The following is a 19,129-nucleotide window of genomic DNA, read 5'->3' as shown; positions in this document are numbered from 1 at the left end:
CAAAACAATTAAAACAAGTTTTTAATCAATTTGAATCATAATTTGCAATTCTTTAGAAGCATTCGATGCTCAAGTCATTGATCTAAACCTTTCTTTTCTTTTCAAATGTATGTTCAGGAAAGCACCAATCTGTTTAAATTTTGTAGGTATCTGTAGAGTTCCTAGAGGTCTCTCATTGTCCCTTATCATTACTTTTTTTAGGTTATTAGTTGTTGCAGCGTTTTCTAACCCAGTTTGCCAATATTCTACGAACAATGATTTTACGAATCACAAGAGAACTTTCGTAGATTCGAGTAACGTGTTTGTTATTGAAGCCTTTCTAGTTGATACTTGAATTGGTTTTCGTTCCGACCACTGGAAGTGGCAATGAAATTTGTCTTCGGCTGTGTTTCAATTTTTTTTTTCAATCAACATCAGGTACCAATCAACATCAGGTTCCAACAAAGTTTTTTTCCGCAAACAACGTTTTTTTTTACAAATTTTTCTTTTCTCTGTTCACCTCTTCTTTTCGTTTCTTCTTTTAACATCTTCCAACTTCCTTCCCCATGGCTTAGGGGCAACGCCGCCCGTCGTTTTTTCACTCTAATATTTTGGAGTTTTAGTCTCGTCCGGACCTTGTTTTTTTTCAGTATGTATGCATATAAAAAAGTTCGGTAAGAATTGAATAGTCGGACTTTCGTTTCCCCGCTCAAGTGATGTCGGCTAAGTTGCCCCATCACAAATTTTGCTCGTAATGTAACTATTTTTCATTGGAAGTACAACCGTTGTTCATTATAGTTTCAGTGTGGACTTCAAACCTTAACGTTTTTTCTTTTATAAAACGATGTTTTTTTGCTCAACTTGTGTCTGCTTAAAAACCACCTGCTTTGTTTTCTCTTTGTAAATTTGTTTGGTTTCTATTTTAATATTTAAATATCTTGCATGTTTGCCTAGAATGAACTTCCATCGCGAGAGCTACGAAATTTTAATGGTCCTAGTTTTTTTCGATTTTTTCTTTTACCTTTTTTGTTTTTAATGCTTGTGTTGTATCGCAAATGGCGGGAAGCTTGGCTTCGCCTCTGTGTTTATCCTTAATGTTTGTAATGTTTGTCAAACGTGATTAAATTTTCATAAACATGAAGTATGCCTAAGTTTTCGACTTTCGCTGAAATCTTCTCTTTGCACGCGAGGTCAACTTTTTTTGTTATTGTGTTGGGAACTTCGTTATATTTGTGCAGCAACCGGGTGTCCTTGTTTAATGTGTTTTCTTTTCTCATTGCCAAAAACTTAAGAAAGATTGGGGTCGTCAAAATTGAAAGTTGAAAGCATCGTGTTTTCAGTTGTTTAATTTAAGTAATTCGCATTTTTATTTTCCAGCATGGAAACTTTTGAAATTTTGTTTTGACGAGAAAAAACTTCAAAAATAAAAGGAATGATAAGGTTAAAACGCCGTCTTTCAAGATTCGGAAGTCGTTTTAGCCCATTTCTTGGAAGACGATTAGCAAAACATTTACCGCTACAGATAAATTTTGTGTCCTACTCTAAATTATTTCTCCTATTCGAAATTAACTCTGTTGATGTTGTTTGTAATTTTGCGAATTCGATTTGTTCAAATTCTTTTCTTGTTTTCCCCTTTTTTCGGCTTGTTAGGTTTTGGCGTATATTTTATCGGCTTTGTATTCAAATTTCGTTATTTCCATCATCTTTTGACGAGCGGAAATTTTTTTGTGAGCATGACTTGTGAGGGTGAGTGGACTTAATAATTTTTTCTTGATCCTAATTTTTTTGAATTTGTTTCGGCTTTTGTTCGTCTTGATTGGTCTCAGCCTATATTCTGTCGGCTAAGTGGCCTCATATTGGGTCATTCGACGAGCTGTGTGCTTTGTGTGTGTTTTAGTGGTGAGGGCGATTAAACTTTTTAATAGTTCCACATTTTTTTGATTTTCTGGCTTTTTTCCCTTTTTTGGCTTAGTATGTTTCGGCCAAAATTATATCGGCTTAGTGGCTTTATATTGTTTCATTTGATGCGCAAATAAAGTTGTGTGTGTGTCATTAAGGGTGTGGGGGACTTTGTACTTTGTGTTTTTTTTTCTGCTGAAAGGGTTTCTGCTCAGGTATTTTCGGCTTTGTTACCGCTTGATAAATTGTTTTTTGATCTTATTTCACATTCTGTTGTCTTGGCAAGTTTTTGTTTCAAAACTAGACTTATTCTTTTTGATTGTTCTAGATTTTTTGACTTTCTCTTTTCGACTGAGCGGCTTTCCTGTTTTGTATCGCAAGTGGTGCGAAGCTCAGCTTCGCCGCTGTGTATATTTAGTTCTCACGGATGAAGGGAAAATGCGAAATCGAAATAAATCGAAAAATTTCAAATTGTAGTTCCTCGTTTGACACCAAAGAATTTCTGCGTTTCAGTCTCCTCTCTACTTGGGCTTCACCATTACTTCTAACTTTTTTTAAAAATTGATATATTTTTTTTTACTTTTTTAAAAAGCAATAAGCATATTATGTGCTGCCTAATCAACATCTGAAATCTATTTTTAGTTGTTATTTTTTGTGAATTGACCCAGATCCATTTTTTTATCGTTTTAATTTTTTCATCGATTCCAGAAGTTGATTTGCCTCTAATTTTATCCTCATTCTAAGCAAGTCGCTCTGTTAAAAATGTACTGAAATCACACCTAAATAGAAGTCAAATAAAACTAAAAACTGCGATCTGTGCTTCATTGAGAAGTCAATTTCAAATAGAAGCAAAAACGTCAAGTTGATACGCAACGCTTGTCCTTCAATCGGTATACATTTTTAAAGCAATTTTTTGACAAGCAATAATGCTTTTGCTGAAACTGTTTCTTATGATTTAACGCAAATAGAGTTTCTTATGATTTAACGCAAACAGAGTTTCTTTAGTTACTGTCAATCTGGGATTTTTCATTTGAAAATGAGTAAGTATAATTTTCTATCTTATCAAAATTTTTGTCACTTTTTGTCGAATAAAGATCTATTTGTTGAACGATGAGCGTATAGAATTTTTAAGAAATCCGCGCATAACTATTGTTTCTTATACAGTGGGGTACCATTGGCGACTCTGTTAGTTTTCCAATATAACTACTTGTTCGATACATTTTTGAGGTTTTTGATTTGATCACTATTGAATTGCAAAATATGGACTCTGCTGGGGGGGTCCAAATTCAGATGAAGTATGTCATGTGAAAAGAAATTGCATGAGTAATGGGCACCAAACTCACATACCAAGTTTTTAAGGATGAACTAATTTTTCAAAAACTAATTGTGTCAAAAATATGGGACCTCTGTATGTATATTCCCCCTTTTGCAAACGGGGGATATTCGTAACTAGGTAAAATTCTTAATGGTTAACCGTTGATTTATTTCTTTATAGGGGGGATATTCGTTACTGCTGGTAGGTACCCGAGGGGGGATATAGTTAAATATATCCAAAATACGTCTCATGAAATCTAAGACATGACCATGACGTATTAAATTTTACCGCTGCCGTTAAAATAACTGTTCTTATTGTTAGTGGCTTTTAATCAGGCCACTTTTGTCGAATAGGAAGGAACAATGTGGATTTCGACTACTTCCACCTGATTTCGACTACCTCAATAAGTCTTGTGCGAGGTCACTTCTAGAACCTTATGTTGAAGCGTTTTAAATTGTGATTTGGACTCCAAAAAGATCTCAATATGTAGCATCAGATTCGAAAAAATTGTTCCAAAATTTTCTGTTATTCGCCTCTTTTCAGCTTGCGCTTTCCCCTCAAAATTAGTAAATATTGGCGCCGAAGGCACCTTTAGAAGAATTTTACGGTACGTCAGCCAAAAATGGTTTTCTCAAAATAGTACAAAGGGGGGACCCTTTGGGTCAGCAGGTGGTCGAAAACCGAGGGGATGGGGGTGGAGAGGCTTCTGAGCCTTTTTCCTTAATCCGCTACTTTGTATGATTTTTTTGTATTGAGGCTAAATTGTATGATTTTTTTGACATACTATTGAGAAAATTATTAAGATACCAATTATCTTCTACTGCAATTTTTTTTAGCATTTTGCAATATTATCTCTCACTGTTGCATTTTTTGCCTATTTGATGGTGCCTCTTTACTGGAAAAAAGATAACAAAGATACTCGGACCTAAAGAAAAACTACAGTAAATGATTCCGCTGTAAGTGATGTCAGAGAGATCTCTGTACCAAATTATTAAATAAAAGTCAAATTTGTATTTCAAAAAAACTATGCTCGCAGGTAAGCAGACAATTCCGCGCAAGAAACTGTCGGAGCGGGACATCTTCGACTCGAAAGGACTGCCCAGACTAGGTCTGATCAAAAGCCACATGAAGCAAGAGGGACGTCTGTCTGAGAACTGCGCTCTCAGAATCATTAATCAGACTGCTAAAATGTTCGCGGTAAGTTGACTTATCATACATGTTTGACACCATCATAACCAACAAACCAAGATAGAAGTGTTATGACGTGATCCGCTATTATGTACCACAGGAAAGTTGTAGCTCAGAAAGCAAAGCACAGAAGAATTGACTAACTTTAACCAGTAAGGTCATTGGTGGATTTTAAGATAGTGCTACATCTGTTAAGTAATGATAGGTAAGTATTTTTTCCAATCATGTCCATTTAAGAAAAAACTTAAATGTCCATTTAAATTTTAGTTTTTAAAAAATGTAAATTATGAGGCCAGTCAATGTATATGAACATTTTCAATTTGATTCGAGCAATTGAAACAAAAAAAAAATTGCCAGTGCGAGATTCGGACCTACGCCAAATGATATATTTTACTTAAGTCAAAGAGTTTCTCATTTCAGAGTTCCGCGGCAAAAAAAAACAACCTTAGTAATTTTTTCGTGAAGGCTTGCTCGAAAAAAATGCTTTTGATTTCTCTGTTCCAAATTGCAAAAAGTACTCAGCGTTGATGAAAAAGTGCTGAAAAACAGAATCAGAAAATTCAAATTGCGAAAAAATTTTAAATAGATTCGGAACAATTGAAAATGATACCAATAATTTTATAATTCTCTTGAACTATTTTAATTTAAATTTTAATTTTTTTTAAATGGACTTCACTCGTTTTTTTTTTCAGCTTATGTTATCCAAGAAGACACTTGTTTGATGCTGAGGCCGTGTATGTTTTTTAGTAGATAGCAGCTACAACATTTTGCATCGAGAAATGTAGTAACGCATTGTCACGCAGTGCGGAGAAGTAAACAGATGTTCAGAGATTTTGTGAAAGCTGTTAGTTATCTGGTTTGAAACACATGTGAAAAGCACGAGCAAAACACAAACTTTTGAAAAAAATTTCACGCTGTCACATATTTTTCATGTTTTATGTCTTTGTGTTTACACTTAATTGCGAAACGAGTGTATTAGTACGAACCTTCATTTTTTTCCAACCTAAGTCGCAAATATTGGTGCGGCACCCCAATTAATTTGGAGCACCTTTACAGTTTTTTGATAGCATGTGCTGTGACATTCGACTTTAATAAGTTAACACAGTTGATGGATTTGTAATTCATCAAATTAACCGAAAAAGTTATTTGTTTCAAACGACTCAAAAAAATGAAAACTCGATTGCAGAAATTTTCTAACTCAATATATCTTGCAATTTTTTGAAATGCATAATTTATACATAATGTGGCTCTATGCTTTGAGAATTGCTGCAAGCAAAGTTAGTGTGGATGCCTTCGTTTTGTTGTATTCCAAATTATTACATGCAAAATTGAGTCTATTTGTATTTGATGCCCTTTTTGCTGAATTGCATTGGCATGTTATTAAGGTCACAGATTGGGATCATACATGTAGCCGAGTTTTTGCTAATTTGAGGCCTATTTCTACTTTTTTTAAATTTCACTTGATAGAGCTGCTTTTTGGCCGTGTTCTCGCAAGTGTTTGCGAAGCGCAGCTTCGCCTTTGTGTTGATTATTCTAAGAAAAATATTTTACTAAATTTTCGATTATGGCATGGAAATATACGGCACACACGTGTTTTATGCAAAAAAAAATTGCAACATTTGATCTCGATCAATTGATTTTTTTTGCGGTTTGACTTCTAACTAATTTTGAATTTTTACGATCAATTTAAATCCAGTTGCTTAAAAAAGCAACTTGCTCTCTAATTACAAACGTGTAAATGGCGCGGAAAATCCTGAAGGTTTCGAAAAAAGACCTTAGGTTATAGATTTCCCAGCAAAAAAGTTACCTAATGATCCAGTGTTTAAATTCGATGATCAAAGTTAGGCTTTTTTCCAGTCCCCCCTTTCAAAATACCGAGTTTTATATATTTTTTACGTGTTATTACGGCTAAATGCGTGATGCTACGCTGTAAAGTATGAAGAATAAACTTGTTCACAATTGTCGATTTGTTCACCACGCCAAATTTCATTGCAATGCGAAAATGTTAAATAAGTTTTTCAAAATTGGATTTGAAGGGGGAAACTGGAAAAGAGCCCAAAGTGAATGTTTAGAAATACGATAAACAGTGAACAAGTCACAAAAAGTCACAAATTTTTAAAAGTCACGAAATGCGTGATCAACTTCTAATTGCGAAATTTTCATTTTCAGATTTGCCAGCAGAATAAATTTTCCAATTTTGATTCAATTAATCAATTTTTTCTAGTTTCATTGAAAAGAACCAATCATAAAAAAAATTTCACAATTAAAAAGCTCCAAGGATAAATTTTTTAAAATTTGAACATCGAAATTTTTTTTCTACTAAACAACTCAGAACTTTTTTGTTTTCTTGCGTTATTGACGCTTTACCAGCTGTATAATGGCTTTTTTGTCATTCGCTCAGTTTCTGAAAACAGTGACAATTGAAAACTATTGAAACTGAAAAACCCTAAGCTTCATTTTTTTCTAATTTTTTGTTTGAAATTGGGAGTCCGTTTATTTGAGTTCAATGACAATTTTTCAACTTTCTGATGAACATGTTTTCTATTTTTTTGCGGCGCGAAACTCCAGAAGTTCCAAACCAAGCAATTTACACTAAAATTGAAAATGTTTTCAGTAATTTTCTGCAATCATGCAGGTAACTGATATTACAAGATTCAATTTACTCACTTTATTTTATTCTGTTGAAATGATTATTTTTGTTTTCTGTTTTTTTGATGCTTTAGGACATTAACGAAAGAGTTTTGTCATCAATTTTTTTCAAAACACTCCCTAAATTTGATTGCATTTGTTTGAATTTTGATTTGCTCAATACCAAATTTTTTGTGTTTATTAATGAGTTCGAAAATGATTCTAACTGTTTTGATCTACTTGTCCCGGAAAGTGAAGCAACATGCGTATTAACAAGCTCCTCGATCACTTCTTTGCCAAGCTTGCGTTTTGAAGACAGCTATTAGTGTTCATTGTGCGTTATCGTTCCCAATGATGTTTTTCTTAATACTTCAAAAAATTTAAAATTTGAATATCGAGATCTGAAACCACTGAAACAAAAATCGACCTGTTGTTGAAATTACTGCTTGTTTGGACCAAAAAAATTAAGCAGAGGTTTTGTTTTGTTAGTGAAAGTGAGAAATCTATAGCACTTATTGCGCAAACTCTTTTGCAAGCTTTCGCTACGTTTGCTACGTAAAGAAAAGTTCGAAAAAGCCTATAAATTTGTTACCAAAAGAATTGTTTAAAACCTGTCGAAAGCGAGGTATAACGCAGTAAAATTAGTAGCCTATCCACCAGAGGAAAATATAAAGACATTTTCCTACTGAAAAATAATGCAAAATCAGCAACCCGTTTTCAATTTGTTTGTTTTGTGACCACAATTTCTACAAATTTGCTGAGGCTTCCTCGAAACTATTTAAAATGTTTTTTTTTTAAATCCAGAAAACATCAAAATAGTCTGACAGTCGACTTATTGAATTCCAGCACTGAAAAAACGTGGCTTCAGTGGTTTACCAGGGTATGTTGGAGTTGTTTCCTGATTATTTCAAAATAGCAGAATTTTGTAATTTTTCTAAATGAAGGAAAAGAATGATGCAATTAATAGTTGAGCCAGCAGATAATTAACAAGTTTCTGCTATATTTTTGACGAACTTATTTATGAACGGTTGTTATCCGTTTCGACTAAGAACAATATTCTTTCATTTAATTTGGTTTTTGGAAAACACACTCATGTCTGCATGATATCACAAATAAAACAAAAAATGTTCGAAAGCTAGAAAAAATATTACGTCTATGCCTCTTTCGTAGACCTGAAGACGGCTTTCGATGCGGTTAATCAAAATTTTCTTGCCGAAAAACTGTATTTGCAAACTTTCGGTTTCTGCGGGTATTTTAGCTCTTTTTTTAAAGAAATACACCAAAAATAGAAAACAAAGGTCTCAAAAAACTCAATTGATTTCATTATTCAAAAAGAAAACTTTTGGGGTAACTCAAGGTTCAATATTCGGATTTCGGAATTCTTTTTTCTGCTTTACACCACCGTATCATTTACAGCTGATCTTCTACACCATAAGGAAATGACACTTTTTGCGAAACAATTACGGTAGACAGTGATCCACGAAAATTTCGAACTTTAAAGCCAGCTGTTAGAGGAAGATGACGGGTGTAAAGCTAATCAACTGACTATAAACACAGGAAATCTAAATTGATTGATTTTTAGGACAAATTGCAGTGGTAAACAACATTTCAAATTAGGGGATATATATCTTATATATTAAATTAAAGTCGGATTGCGCTTTGGACGCTATGTTTAACTGAACGCAATGTTTTAGCTTTTTCAAATGCAACGTTTAAACACTTCTTCAAACTTTTTCAAATGCAAAAAAGTCTTTAGGCTGAACGTTTAGGGTTAAGGGTATTGCAATCGGGTACTAGATTTTTTCCCTAAACAATTTGGTCCACAGGACTCATTGGACTCCTGTTTGTACCTTGGCTTATAATGAATTCCAATTTGTAGTTTTTTTTGCACACTTAGCCTGGTGGTAACGAATACGCCTGGGACGGCAAAGGTCAATAGTTCAAATCTGACAGTTTTTTTTAAAACGGTAACTGTTCCGGTTCAAAAAGTTCCGGTCTGCTTATGTTTTGTCGGCTTAATTGTCACATCTTAAAATTGTTCATTTTAGCTTTCAGCAATTTTCACTGCGGTTAATTTTAGTATGTTAATAATCTGGCTGAGTCGAAAGTTGCTTCTCATTTTGGTGGTAACTTTACCTGCTTAATTATTAAAAATTTCGCTTTTTTGGCTTTTTATAGGCTTAATAATCCGGTTAAATTAATATTGACTTTGTGGATTTTTAACGCATCTTTACGTCCGAAAAACTTTTTTGTGCGCGTGAATGTTCTCAGAGGGAAAAAGAGACTAAACTATTTTTTTAAGTTTAGAATAATTTGAATTTCTTTTCGGCATGAAGGGTTTCTGCTCAGCTTTTTCGGCTTTGTTACCGCTTGGTAATTAAAAATTCACATCCAATCAATCATTCGCCGTATCTGGAGTAGAGGTAAAGCAGCTGAATGAGACAGCAAAGATTTGCCTTTCGAATCCGGCCGGGCCCCTTTTTTGCAAACTAGAGCTTTTGTGCTTTTTCGGGTTATCGTCGGTCTGTTTATTTTTGTTGGCTTAGTTCCCGTCGCTCGATGACTCAAGCTTTTTTCCAAGTTGCTGTAACCGCCATGCTCGCCAAAGCCCGGGATTTCGAATCCAGTTGAGACCTGTTTTTCTTGCAAATAGAAATTTATGGCTAATTTAGATTATTAGTTGTCTGCTTTGCTCCGAAGAAAGGACTTTTTAAAACTTGGCTTCTGTATAGCATTCCCAAAGCTCTTTGCAGGCAGTTTTGTTCCAGATATTTTGGGCTTTTGTTGCAATTTTGTTTGACAAAAGCGATTTTTTGAGTTTTTTCAGTTTGATTTGCGGTTTACTAATATTTTTGTCGCAAGTGGTGCGCAGCTCAGCTTCGCCTCTGTGTAATTTTATGCACGTTCAAACTAATTTGCTCTCCATTTTTTGTGTAAGTTTTCCTCTTGTGGTGCTATTTGTTGGGCTGCACAGCCCGTATAGTTACTTATAGATTTTACATTCCTGATTGTAATGTTTCTTTTGTATCGAATCTAAACTTTATAACAGAATTTGGGGGAAAAAAGTTGCCGATTTTTTTGTTTGTCGCAAATGATTGTTCGCCCGGTTTGCGTTTTTCAAGCTAGAATTTTTGAATCATAAGTTCGTCAGAGAGAAGCTAGATTGTGGATACTATTGAAATTTGTTGAAATTTTTTTTCTCAAAATGTAAAATATGTCGCAGTTTTACAATCAATTTCTTGCGCCTTAGCATATTTTTCTCATGCTCAATTTGCCCTGTCTTCAACTTCCTTTTTGTGTTAAGACTGAGCCGACATTACTGCAGGTGACAGCCCCAGTGATGGTAGTGGGGGACATACATGGACAGTACTATGACCTGCTGAAGCTTCTCACCATAGGGGGGAGTGCCAGTGTGAACAAGTACCTGTTCCTCGGGGACTACGTAGACAGGGGCATGTTCAGCATAGAGTGTGTGTTGCTACTTTACACAATGAAGATTGCATATCCCAAACATGTGCTGCTTCTCAGAGGTAAAAAAGATACTTTGACACCCCTCTGTAATAACGTAGTAGTTTAATTGGGAGCCTTGATTTTGTTGATATCTTTTTTTGGTACACATTGATTTTAACCAAAGCTATTTTTATCTAAGCGTGACAACGGACACTTATTTGAAAAATGCGCTGAAGTCACACTTTATAGAAAAGTAGTCTCAAATTTGTGTTTTTTGATTCCCTGAACACGTCAAAAATCTCGATCCTAGTTTAATCCACATGGCCACTAATCAACAATACTTCAACTATCCTATCTAAAATCCAAAACGGTACGATCAAAAAAGATTGTTATTTGCTGTTAGGAAACCACGAAAGTCGACATCTGACTAAAATTTTCACCTTCCGTGAAGAATGTCTGTGCAAGTACAGTGAGACAGTGTACAAAGCATGTATGGAGTCGTTTGACACGCTACCTCTTGCGGCCATAGTGAACAAACAGTTCTTCTGTGTGCACGGGGGACTATCCCCCCATATCAAAGACGTGGCAGAGGTTGAGAAAATCAACAGGTTCCGAGAACCCAACAGAAGAGGTTGGTTGGCGTACCTTTTGTGGCCTAAAATAGTCTTGAAATCAATTTCGTTACTCAAAACAAAAAACCACATCAATCTAGAAAATAAAAATACTGGGATCGAAAATTATTCAAAATTAATCAATATTTAATACAGTATCCATGCTATTTTGTGGCCTAAAATTAGGCTTGAAAGTAATTTCGAGAGTGAAATCAGTAAATTAAATCAATCGAGACTTTTTAAATTACTGGGATCGAAAAGAAATTATTAAATCAATTGTTATTAATACAGTAACAATGCTATTAGTGTGTCAAGACTATTTGCCTCAGGACAACTGGCCCTATGCCAACTTGCCCTAAACTAAATTGCCCTAAATAAAAACTTTTCCTTATGCCAACTTGCCCCATATCACAACTTGTCTTATGCCGTTTTGTCCTAAAATTAACACTCCTAGTTAATTATTTGATGTTCAAATGGATTTATGTATAAGACCAGCAAGTGCTAGTAGTAAACTGAGTTCGTTTTGAGAAGGGAAGGGAAAATGACTCACAATCGTTTAAATTGGGCCTCAAATATCATCATCATCTTAGCCATAAATTTTGTCAATTAAACGCAAAATTGTGAAAACTATCCGCAATTAACGCTATTGAAACAGAACAAAATGCTAATGTTTTTGTTTTGCGTCATTGTATAAATATTTTCTTTGCAAAATTACAACTATTATGAGTCAAATTACCTGGGGACTTTCTCAACGAAACAAGCGAACAACGGACACAACTTCACAAAAAAGCAAACAACAAAAACAACTGAACACTTGAGATCCGCGCGATACAGTTCCCATAAGTGCCGAATACTCGCGCTGTAACAGCTGGAGTTGAACTGGTTTCTACCAAAAACGAACATAGCCACGGTGTTAGACCGGGAAAAGTTGAAGCAAACAGGATCATGCATCAAATGAAAAAAAGAGGCAAAGAAGTAAATGGTACCTGTTAAAAGCAGTATAATTGCCACTTGTCTCCAGGAAGCATCGGACGAAAAAACAGTTCAGTTGTCCTTGCCCTGTCGAGCAGCAATAAACAGAACTCTTAATCGCCACAAACAGAATCTGGCTCCATCTGCCCCAATCATCAAAGACAGGCATTTTGCAATTCCAACGGAGTATACTGATTTGTTTATTAGACAGTATACTATATTCAGGCATTTTGCAATTCCAACGAGTATACTGATTTGTTTATTAGACTTTATACTATAAGTATTCGAATTGGCGATTTCTACCCACCTTGAATTTATGCTCTACTCCCTGACAAAACAGAACAAACATATGCAAAATTCCTGAAAACTATTTATACTGTCTCGGATGATGCGCAGCCATCAAGGATTCTTATTGATTTTGAACGAGGCGGCGTCAATGCTTTCGCAAATGCATACCCAGAGTCTTCGATCAAAGCCTGTTACTTTCAACAATGCCAACCATTTTTACGGAAAATAAGCGAGCTCGGTTCGCAAAAAGTGTACGAAAATTTTTTTGAACTAAACCAGGCTCTACGTTTAATACCCGCATTAAGTTTTTTTCGAGCTGGTTTAGTCGAACAATCGTTTGAGAGCGTTATTGAGGAAATCAAGAATGTGGTTGGCCGTTTAGATCTTGAGCAATGTGTGGCAGATAAAATAGAAGAGATTGTTTCATACTTCCAGAGAAGTTACATTAAGAGAGAAATAATTGAACGAAACAGTTGGCAGCCCTTGTTTCCTCTAAGTCTCGGTAATTATTCGCAACAAACGCCGTTGAAGGCTGGCATCTCGGAGCGACCACGTCATTTCAAGGGAGCCACCAAAGCCTCTACCTTTTTCCACAGAAGATTAAACATTAAATTCACAAAATAAACATTTGAAGGCTATGGGGTCACGCAAAACCAGGGTCGGAAGAAATATCGCGATATTCATGCTAAAATCCAAAATATTTCTAGTAATTTTAACAACGTAATTTTATATGCACTTGCTCATTTAACTCTTTTGTAAATTTTAAAGTTTCGGCATAATTTTGTTCAACTTTTTGGCATTTTGTTGCATTTTTTATTGATTTTAAAAAAAATCATCACTTTTTTATTTTATAGCTACCGTAGGGAGCCCATTTTTGGGAGGTGATAGAGGCCAATATTTGCTCTTTCCCTCACCCCGCCCTTATACTGGGGTGCCCAGTATAAGGGGTTTTAGGGTGGGGCAGTATCTGCACTTTTTCGGTTTCATGTCTTCGAGTTAAAATTTTAGACTTCTTCGAGTTTCGAACTCATGATTTTTGACTCAGCGTAATGTGCACTAACATCTATGCAAAGTGAGCTTACAAAATCGGCAATCAATCTTTTGATATGGTTAACTTGACATGAAAATGCCGACATTTTGCTCTACGAGGATATGCAAGAATCTGGGGCAAGTTTAATTATTTACTATCTGGGACAAGATGACATAGGACAAGTTGTCTTGTGGGGCAAGTTGGTGTAGGACAAGATGGGCTGGGACAAGTTGACTCGGGCAAAATGACATGTAAACGCTATTAGATTAGTAGCCATAATTCTCTCGAATCCCATTTGTTTCTTCGAGAAGCAGCGGATAAGGGAGAAGGAAATGCCCCTCTCCCGACCACGTATTCAACTTACTCACTACCAAAAGGGTCCCTCCTTTGGAACTATTTTGCGTCATTCATTTTTACCTGTCCGATTCTAAATTGTTTAGACCGACCTTTGGCGTCAATTTATTCTAATTTTGAGAAAAGAACGCACCGAAACAATAACGCAGTTGGTTTGGTCAAACTCGTCCAAAAAGTACCAAAAATGCCGTTTTTGATGTGATTTTTTAAAACTTTGCCCGCGCCGCAGAAACGTTTTTCAAAATAATATCAATGTGATTTCTGCGAATTCGTGCCTGTCACTTTTGTCAGTCGTCAAACAGAGCCCATAGTTGTGAACAAAATGTTTTATTTGTGTCTCTCAGGAGACAACATGATGGACTTGTTGTGGTCTGACCCGATGAGGGATTACGGGGAGGAGAAGACGGCTGACCTGTATACTTCCAATGTGGCCAGACAGATATCGTACTACTACTCATACAAGGTTCAATCATCTCAGTTAAAATCCCCACCCCCTCCTCTCTCTCTCTCTTTTTCTTATTGAGGTCTGACTGAAGCCTTAATGAAATCAAACACAAATAGTTTTTGACAGAAAAGTGTCTCATTATCCATATTTCCGAAAAATTATTGATTGTCAATTTGCCAAAGAAGTAAAATTTTTTTTAGAAGTAACCGCCCTCCTGATTTCTATAGGCAGTGGCCAACTTCCTCTACCGCAATGGACTCATCTGTGTGGTGCGTGCTCACGAGGCGCAGGATGCTGGATTCAGGATGTACAAGCCCCTGCCCAAGTCCAAGTTCCCCTCCCTCATCACCATCTTCTCCGCCCCCAACTACTGCGAGACATATGGCAACAAGGCCGTCATCCTCTGCTACGAGAAGAAAAACATGAATTTGAAGGCGAGTTTTTGAATGATTTGGCATAGTGATTTCACATTGGCCCTGCGCAGGAAAGTTTTGGCGAGGGAAGGAGATGTTTTCGAAACTACTTGGCACACCACTTCGTATGATCTTAACACTTTTAAGCTGTGAGCAAACAAAGTTGCTTTTGCTCTAATTGATCGATGGAAAAATAGTTCAATGGAAAAATAGTTTTTTTATCTGTGTCCTTTTTATTACTCGATATTTGTGTTCAGACATTTCGATCGATGGAAAAATAGTTTTTTATCTGTGTCCTTTTTATTACTCGATATTTGTGTTCAGACATTTCTGGCACAGACGCACCCCTACTGGCTGCCCAGTTTCCAGAACGGACTCTGCTGGTCCCTCCCCTTCGCAGCCCGCATGATCACACAGCTACTGTTCGCGCTATGCCAAGTCTGCACTGTGGTAAGTCTACTCCAGTGTAGACAACCCGAGTCGAGATTTTGGTTCTTTCCAAAAGGGTGAGCGTAAGTTTCGGCTCATCGTGGGCTAAAAAAATTATTATTTTGAGATTGAAAAGCGGTGGTATGGGGTTGTTCTATAATTTGTTCATATGTATTTTCATCTAGTGAATGATGTGTCATTATATGTTGAATGGGACTTTGTGATATGGTTGGTCTAAAATTTTGATTATGTGTTATGGCTAAATTTCGAAAATTACGTGGGACTAGGGATAATGGATGGTTATGTGGTAGGGGTGGTAACTGTGGTGCTGTTGGCGTTGTGTCTACATTGTTATGTTCTTCGTCGTATGTGTTCTGTCTTGTTGCTATTTTTGTGTTATATTCTTTTATTTGTGCGTCTAAAAGAATTTTGTTTATAGATGTAGAAAAGATTCCAAAAAATCCTGCAAATAGTATGCGTGCTACACTTGCTTGTGTATTGACTTGTGTGTGTATAGCACATGTGTTATAGATTCCTTTTAAGAGTGAAAAAAGAAATCCAATAAAGTTAAACATTGCGTATAAAATAGTCAGTTTTTCTAAGATGTAGTAGGGCCATCCTAGAAAATCAAGAATCTCATTCTTGAGTGTAACAAAGCTAAAAATATTGATAGGTGATATATCTTGGGGACGGTATTTTTCACCGTTTAGATATATATAATCTTTAATGTCTTTAAAATATCCGCTATAGTCTTGCGTATAGATGTCTGCAAATCCTGCGGTTTCGGCAAGTTTGCGTAAGTTTTGGTCAATTGATTGTCTTTGTATTGTGTCCATTTGTGTTAATAATTCTTGGAATTGTTGTGTTCTAATGTGATGTTGAATATCTGATTTTGAGTATATTCCTATTGATTGTAAATCTATATTTGGGTTTCGAGCGATAGCGCGAATGCTTTCTGGTGAAAATTTTTTGAGTGATTGCATTAATGTGGGATATGGGGTGAGAAGGTAATATTTATCTTCATCAGGGTTTAGTTGTACTACATTGTGGCTATTCTCTGATCCACATGGGACTGCGGTATCCCAGAAATAGGTTCTTCGTGAAAGTGTGTCAACGAAATGTACTTTATTCTTATAAAAGATAGGGATTCTTTTATAGCATCGTTTATCTTCAAAAACGTATAGTGGTGATACTTTTTTAGTACAAGTATAAAACCATAAGATGTTTCCTTCATAGTCTAAGAAATTTGATCTATTTCCTGATAGTAAATATCCTGCGTAGGGTATTTTTAATACTGCTAGTGCAAGTGATTGTAATATTTGTGTTCTTTCCAATTCGCATAGTTGGTGTAGTGTTTCTAATTCAGAGAGTGACATTTCTTGAAAAATTCGGCTAATCGTGTAGTCTAGTTTCATATCTAAGTGAATATCATAGTGGATATTACCGAAATATGTACTATTCATTAGTGATAGTTCTTGTAAGCGTGTGCTTTGATCGTCTTGGGGCTTTAAATGTCCACCAGGTTGACCTGTATTCTTTTGAAAATTAACTGGTATATATGATGTTCCTTCATTTAGGGGATGACTTGTGGCGTATGGGTCGACTTTTATTTTTCCAGTGGTCATGTCGAATCCATTTTCGTATTCAACTAATATTTCGGAGTATTGTGTTTTGTGAAGTGGGTTTCTGTATTTACATGCAAGTTCTGTTTCTTGATATATTTGAAATCGTGTTAATTTGTTTTCTATATTATGAATGTTTCTAAAATTAGAACTTATTTTTCGTAATGGATTTACTTGTTCATATGGTATTGATTGTATAAAAAATTTTTCGTGAAATTTTATCATACGAGCGTGTATTTTTGCTTCTTGAAATGTTGTACATGTGTCTTCGGGGAACCAAACAATTTTTGCTTGTGTTCGTGTTGTAGGGTCGCAATAACCTTGGTCGTTTTTACAAGGTAATCTAATTCCTTGATAGATCATTGTGTTGTCTGATAAATCTCGTGTGAGTTGTATTTTTTCGAGTTGTATTTTCCAATCGAAAAACATGATCTCTTGGTATCCTTTGTTTTTTGTGTCTGCTTTGCAGTTTGATGGGTTATTTTTACCAATGTGTGGTATCCAGTGTTTATCGTGCATGTCATAGGTTAATCGTCCGTGTGCGCCGTTATATGGGTACTTTTCATCTAATTTTATATGTCCTTGATATCTTTCAAGTTCTGCTTGATGTACAGAATCTGAAAAAACTTGGAAATATACTAACTTTCTATCTGTGTTTTTATTTTTTGTGATGTTTAGTCGGAGTAACTCGTTTTTACAATCTTCGGGATTGAGATGTAAAAGTCGTTCTATATTACTCTGGTAGAATGATTCATGGTCAAGTCGGTTTTTATTTCCGTTTGAGACTTGTGAACAATGTACTTTCTTTTCAGAAAATGTTGCTGTGAATTTATATCCTATAACTATAGTTGCTCGGGCTTTTGAATAAAGTGTTGCTTTTACATTTGTAGTTTCTATGGCTTGGGGTTCTGTTTCGCATTGTGATACTTGATTTATTGCATACTTGTGTAGTGTTTTTTGTTCGTTTTCTTCACAATCGTAATGTGTTACTAATAAATCTTGGGGTCCTGTGCGGGGAGAAGGGTTTATGTTTTGATTTGAGATTACTAGAAAAAGGAGTTGGAGAAAAATTAATAATTTTAAAATATACATGTGTATGATAATCCTGAGTATGGGTTATAAAATGTGATGTAACCAATTGTCTTTTTGGTATATCTGTCGTATTTATATATTACTTCAGTGGTTATAAATGGTGGTGGTAGTGATTGAGCTGTTATGTTTGGTGGATTTAATGGGTAGGGATGTTGAGTAATGTTGTTTAATTTAACTGTGATTTCAAACTTTAATTGTAAACTGTTTTGTTGGAGTATTTGGATATTGTAATCACGGATATCGTCGTGAATGTCTTGTCGGTATTGTAATCTATTAAGTGCCTAGTTGTGAAGGCGATTACTTTCTAGATGTTGTCCAAATAATGGTGGAGGTGCTGTAAATGTATTCCAATCTAGTCTTAAAGGGATATTTGTTGATGATTGTTCTCGATATCTAGCGTCGAGGTTATTTGGGAAATTTAAGTTAAAAGGTGGTGGTGAAATCTGGCTTATTGATGGTGTTGATGGTAGTGATAATGTTTCTGGTAGTGATGAGGATGTTGTTGTATCCGTAGAAATATCTATTGGATCATTGACTAAATTTAGTTCACCTTGTGTAAATGAATGTGTTGTCCAATATGGTAGTCGTGATGCCTGGTTTGGGGGGTTAAAGGGATTTTCACGTATTTGTTCAGATGTTGGTGTTGAACCTAAGTAATCTGATGGTAGGCTTGAGGTGCTACGTTGTGAAAGAAGCGTAGGGGTTTCTGGTAATATACCAATGGGGTTTTCTGGAGTGTTTTGTGATGGGGATTGAGGTATATCAAAATGAACTCGTGGTGTTTGAAAATTTCTGTTTCGTCGAGGATGTATAATTTGTCTATTTATTTCGACTGTATTTTGGTTTTGACTAGGATTTCTTATTCTACTTAATTCTTGTGGTAGTGTTGGGTATAAGTTATATGTTGGTTCACTCAAAGGTGCTTGTCGTTGAACTGGTTCTAGTGGTTCAGATAAACGAGCGTGTCGTTCTTCAAAAGTGTATGGGTTATCTTGAAAGGAAATTCGTGTAGATGTTTGAGGATTTTGGGTAGTTGAAGGTGTTGTTGGGTTATCTTGGGATGATGTCGGTGAAGACTGACTTTGTGACTGTTGGGTAGCAATTTTTGATAGCTTTTTGGTCTATTCTTTTAGTGAAAAAGTTTATGTTTATTATAGTATTCTTCTAAGAAAAGAATTAGGAGGATTGTTGCTAGAGCGAATGTGATGATTGCTTTCTTTATACATTTGCATATGGTCAAAATGAGGGATGATAGAAATGTTATGAAAATTACAAATAGTAGAAAAATATCAGTTCTACTGAAAACAGTTCGTATCATTTAGACAAGTTGTATAAATCGTACCTGTGGATATAATCAAGGGTTTTGGAAAGTTGGAGAAATAGTTCGAATATAGTGTAGAAAATTAAAAAAATA

The 19,129-nt window shown here is 35.4% G+C and overlaps 1 protein-coding gene across 1 annotated transcript in view; it reads left to right on the top strand.

The window, feature by feature from the left end:
- The first annotated feature begins 1,712 nt into the window (after positions 1–1,712).
- The window catches only part of LOC134846733 (protein phosphatase 3 catalytic subunit alpha-like), a 142,522-nt gene continuing 125,105 nt past the window's right edge, over positions 1,713–19,129 (top strand). Inside the window, exons 1-7 of the mRNA XM_063864120.1 lie at positions 1,713–1,725; positions 4,230–4,390; positions 10,314–10,539; positions 10,863–11,090; positions 14,059–14,177; positions 14,387–14,593; positions 14,897–15,022. Of these exons, the coding sequence (XP_063720190.1) occupies positions 1,713–1,725; positions 4,230–4,390; positions 10,314–10,539; positions 10,863–11,090; positions 14,059–14,177; positions 14,387–14,593; positions 14,897–15,022 (1,080 nt within the window). The remainder of the gene's footprint in view (positions 1,726–4,229; positions 4,391–10,313; positions 10,540–10,862; positions 11,091–14,058; positions 14,178–14,386; positions 14,594–14,896; positions 15,023–19,129) is intronic.

The sequence above is a fragment of the Symsagittifera roscoffensis genome, chromosome 5, assembly GCF_963678635.1.
Source record: "Symsagittifera roscoffensis chromosome 5, txSymRosc1.1, whole genome shotgun sequence".
In the NCBI taxonomy this organism is placed as follows: Eukaryota; Metazoa; Xenacoelomorpha; order Acoela; family Convolutidae; genus Symsagittifera; species Symsagittifera roscoffensis.
This window is presented reverse-complemented; position numbering and strand designations above follow the sequence as displayed.